Source organism: Bubalus bubalis, chromosome 16 (genome assembly GCF_019923935.1).
Source record: "Bubalus bubalis isolate 160015118507 breed Murrah chromosome 16, NDDB_SH_1, whole genome shotgun sequence".
Lineage (NCBI taxonomy): Eukaryota > Metazoa > Chordata > Mammalia > Artiodactyla > Bovidae > Bubalus > Bubalus bubalis.
Window position 1 is genome coordinate 57,612,212 of NC_059172.1, and position 4,552 is coordinate 57,616,763.

Sequence of the window (4,552 nt, forward strand, 5' to 3'; positions counted from 1 at the left end):
CTTGAGGAGTAAAGAGCCTCAGTGCTAGGCCTAAATACACACCCATCTAGAAGTTAACTCACTGGCTACGTGCTTTGCTTTCATTGCTCACCAACTTTGAAGACTGTTGTTGTTCAGCTGCTTAGTTGTGTCCAACTCTTTGCAACCCAGTGAACTGCAGCATGTCAGGCTTCCTGTCCTTTACTATCTCCCAGAGCATTAGTGCTTCCAATGAATATTCGGGGTTGATTTCATTTAGGATTGACTGGTTTGATCTCCTTGCTGTCCGAGAGACTCTGAAGAGTCTCCTCCAGCGCCACAGTTTGAAAGCATCAATTCTTCAATGCTCAGCCTTCTTTCTGGTCCAACTCTCATGTCCATACATGACAACTGGAAAAACCACAGCTTTGACTATACGGACCTTTGTCGGCAAAGTAATGTCTCTGTCTGAGTTTGTCATAGCTTTTCTTCCAAGGAGCAAATGTCTTTTAATTTCATGGCTGCAGTCACTGTACATAGTGATTTTGGATCCCAAGAAAATAGTCTTATAGAAAATAAATATGGATTAATAGTCAAGGATAATTTTCAGGTTTCAAGAAAGAAAACCATGAAACCAGAGGACAGCAGATGCTGGAACCAGTCAAGAATAGGAATCAGCAACCAGAATCCTAAGAGGCTGCTATGCAGTGGGAAGTTGGAACTCAGGAGGTAACTTGACATTGTCCACATTAGTTTTGGCAGACAATTTCTTGCATCTTTTTGTATGCCTTAAAAAGCTGAATATTCCTAAAGGCAATGTCTAAATAAGTAATTGACAAAGTGATCTTAGTCCAGTTGAATTTCTTTTCATTTCTGTTTATTTATTTCATTTCAGTTTATTTAATATTTTTAATTCTTAGTATGAGCCAGGTGCTCTGCTAATTGATGGGGAGAAAAGATGAGTAAGGTAACATTTCTCTCCTCAAGGAAACCGCTATCTAGTGATAGATATGGACACAAGGACCATATTTATTCTGATAAAATACACAACAATAGGGGAGAACATTTCATGGCCTAAGAAATGAAAGGAGGAGGTGGGCTGATTAGATAGGGTTTCTAGGAGAAAATGATGCCTCATCTGAATCTTTGGAAAAAAACAACTTTTAAAGAGCAGTTTTACGTTCCCAGCAACATGAGGAGATCAGATCAGATCAGTCGCTCAGTCGTGTCCAACTCTTTGAGACCCCATGAATCGCAGCACACCAGGCCTCCCTGTCCATCACCAACTCCCGGAGTTCACTCAGACTCACGTCCATCGAGTCAGTGATGCCATCCAGCCATCTCATCCTCTGTCTTCCCCTTCTCCTCCTGCCCCCAATCCCTCCCAACATCAGAGTCTTTTCCAATGAGTCAACTCTTCGCATGAGGTGCCCAAAGTACTGGAGTTTCAGGTTTAGCATCATTCCTTCCAAAGAAATCCCAGGGCTGATCTCCTTCAGAATGGACTGGTTGGATCTCCTTGCAGTCTAAGGCACTCTCAAGAGTCTTCTCCAACACCACAGTTCAAAAGCATCAATTCTTCGGTGCTCAGCCTTCTTCACAGTCCAACTCTCACATCCATACATGACCACAGGAAAAACCATAGCCTTGACTAGACGAACCTTTGTTGGCAAAGTAATGTCTCTGCTTTTGAACACGCTATCTAGGTTGGTCATAACTTTCCTTCCAAGGAGTAAGTGTCTTTTAATTTCATGGCTGCAGTCACCATCTGTAGTGATTTTGGAGCTCAGAAAAATAAAGTCTGACACTGTTTCCATTGTTTCCCCATCTATTTCCCATGAAGTGGTGGGACCAGATGCTATGATCTTCGTTTTCTGAATGTTGAGCTTTAAGCCAACTCTTTCACTCTCCACTTTCATCAAGAGGCTTTTGAGTTCCTACCCCTCTTGCCCACCCACATGGACAGTCTCATCCCTATTGTAACAGAATGGCACCTTTGTTATAATTGATGAACCTACATTGGCACATCATAATTACCCATAATTACTTTTATTAGAGTTTACTCTTAGCATTGTACATTCTGTGGGTTTGGAAAAATGTATAATTATTTGTATCCATCATTATAATATCACACAATATTTTCACTGCCCTAAAAATTCACTGTGTTCCACCTATTCCTCCCTCCCCTTCCCTCTCCAAACCCTGGCAATCACTGATTTTTTTAATGCTGCCATAATTTTGCCTTCTCCAAATGTCATGTGGTTGGAATCATACAGTATATAGTCTTTTCAGATTAGCTTCTTTTACTTAGTAACATGCATTCAAAATTCCTCCATGTCTTTTTGTAGCTTGATAGATTATTGCTTTTCAGTGTTAAGCAATATTCTACTGAATGGATATACCATTCACCTGTTAAAGAATATCTTGGTGCTTCCAAGTTCTGGCAGTTATGAATGAAGTTGTCTTAAACATAAGTACAGGTTTTCATGTAGACCAAAGTTTTCAACTCATTTGGGTAAATACCAAGAGGCTTGATTGCTGGATTATATGATAACAGTAAAAGTATGCTTACTTTTGCAAGAAAACACCAAACTGTATTCCAAAGTGGCTAAACCATTTAGCGTTCCCACCAGCCTATGGCACATCCTTATCAGCACTTGCTGGATTTTGACTATTTTAATAGATGTGTAGTGATATCTCATTTTTGTTTTATTTGCAATATCCTAGTGATATATGATGTGGACATTTTTCATATGCATATTTGCCATCTGTATATTTTCTTTGGTAAGGAGTCTATTAAACTCTTTGGCCCATTTTAAAAATGAGGCTGTTTTCTTATTGAGTTAAGAGTTCTTTGTATATTTAGGATAACAGTCCTTTATCAGGTGGGTCTTTTGCAAATATTTACTGCCTCGTCTTTTTATTCTCTTGACATTATCTTTTGGGTACAAAAGTTTTTTATTTTTAATGGAGTCCAGTTTATCAATTATTTCCTTCATGGACTGTGACTTTGGTGCTGTGTCTTTGACATCCCCAAGATATTTTCATCTATGTTGTTTTCCAGAAGTTTTATTATTTTGCATTTTTCTTTGTTTTTGGTTTTCTATAGTTTTAAAGTGGTATACCTAGGGGTTTTTTTTTTTTGTTTTTTTTTTTTTTACATTTCATTGAAAATGTTTTATTGGCCTTTTGGATAGAAACGGGAATTTATTTGCCAGGAAGGATGATCCCATCATACTTCTGCTGGAACCAGCGCATGGCCTCCTCTTTGCTGATTCTGTGTTTGGCCCCAATGCAGCCTGTCCTGCACTTCTTGTCTGCGATGCTGAAACCTGGCCTACCCAGCACCACGTAGAAGTCCAGGCCGTAGATACCGATGCTCGGGTCATACTTGATCCCCAGGTCAATGTGTTCTTGGATCCCAAAGCCAAAGTTTCCAGTATCTGAGAAGTTATTTTTTCTTAACTCATACTCTCGCACCTTTAGACCTTTCTCCAGGATTTCTTCTGCCTTGGCCCCACGGACGGTGCAGTGGACGGCAATCTTTTCATTTCTCCTGATGCCGAAGGATCTGACAGTGTATCTAGCTTTGGAGAACACTGGGGTCTGGCCCGTGAGCTGCTCCAGCACCTTGGCTGCCCGGGTCAGCCTGTCTCCGCTCTCCCCAACGCAGATGTTGAGGCAGAGCTTGCGGATGCGAAGTTCCCGCATGGGGTTCTCCTTCTCACCTTGGTCCTGCGCCATGACGGGAAACAGGAAGAGCTACCTAGGGGTTTTTTACATTTATTCTTCTTCTTGTTCTCTCATCTTATTGGATCTATGATTTTGTGTCTGACCTTAATTTGGAGAAATTCCTGGTCATTATTGTTTCAAATTTTATCTTGTTCCTTTCTCTTTGTCTTCTCTTTTTGTATTTCTATTTTGCATATCTTACATCTCTTGTAGTTGTCCTACAATCCTCGGATATTCTATTCTATTCTTTTCAGTCTTTATTCGCTTTGCTCTTTGGTTTTGGAAGTTTCTATTGACATATCCCCAAACTCAGAGAGTCTTTCCTCAGTCGTGACCATCCACTAATACACCATGAAGGACATTCTTCATCCTGTTACAGTGTTTTTGATCTCTAGCATTTATTTTTTATTCTTTCTTAGAATTTTCATCTCTTTTCTTACATCACCCATCCATTCTTGCATGATGTCTACTTTATCCCTTAGAGCCCTTAGCATATTAATCACAGTTGTTCTAAATCCCTGGTATGATCATTCTAACAACTCTGGTTAGATATCTGTTTCTGGTGCTTGCACTGTCTCTTCAAATTGTGGATTTTTGTGCTTTTTAATATGCCTTACACTTTTTTAAATTGCTGAACATGAGGTACAAGGTAAAAGGAACTGCTATATACAGGCCTTTAGTAATGTGATTGTAAGGTGTGTGTTGGGGTGGAAGCATTCTGTACCTCAACTGTCTTAAAGAATAAATAAGAGTTTCCAGGTATAAAGCAGAGAGGGCAGAGGAGAGAGGTAAGGGGATAGCCAGATTAAAGGCTTGAAGCAGAAGAGGCAGCAGGAGCAAAACCTCCCCTGCTTAATATCTC

At 40.0% G+C, this 4,552-nt stretch overlaps 1 protein-coding gene across 1 annotated transcript; it reads right to left on the reverse strand.

Annotated features, from left to right (window-relative positions):
• Positions 1-3,128: 3,128 nt before the first annotated feature.
• LOC102402897 (60S ribosomal protein L11) lies at positions 3,129-3,719 on the reverse strand. The gene has a single exon (XM_006056872.3). The coding sequence runs from the start codon at positions 3,700-3,702 to the stop codon at positions 3,166-3,168; it is 537 nt and encodes a 178-aa protein (XP_006056934.2). The 5' UTR covers positions 3,703-3,719; the 3' UTR covers positions 3,129-3,165.
• Between the last annotated feature and the right edge of the window lie 833 nt (positions 3,720-4,552).

What these genes read in the sequence shown, in the direction of transcription:
- LOC102402897 (XM_006056872.3), bottom strand. Translation starts at nt 3,702, where the DNA reads ATGGCGCAGGACCAAGGTGAGAAGGAGAACCCCATGCGGGAACTTCGC.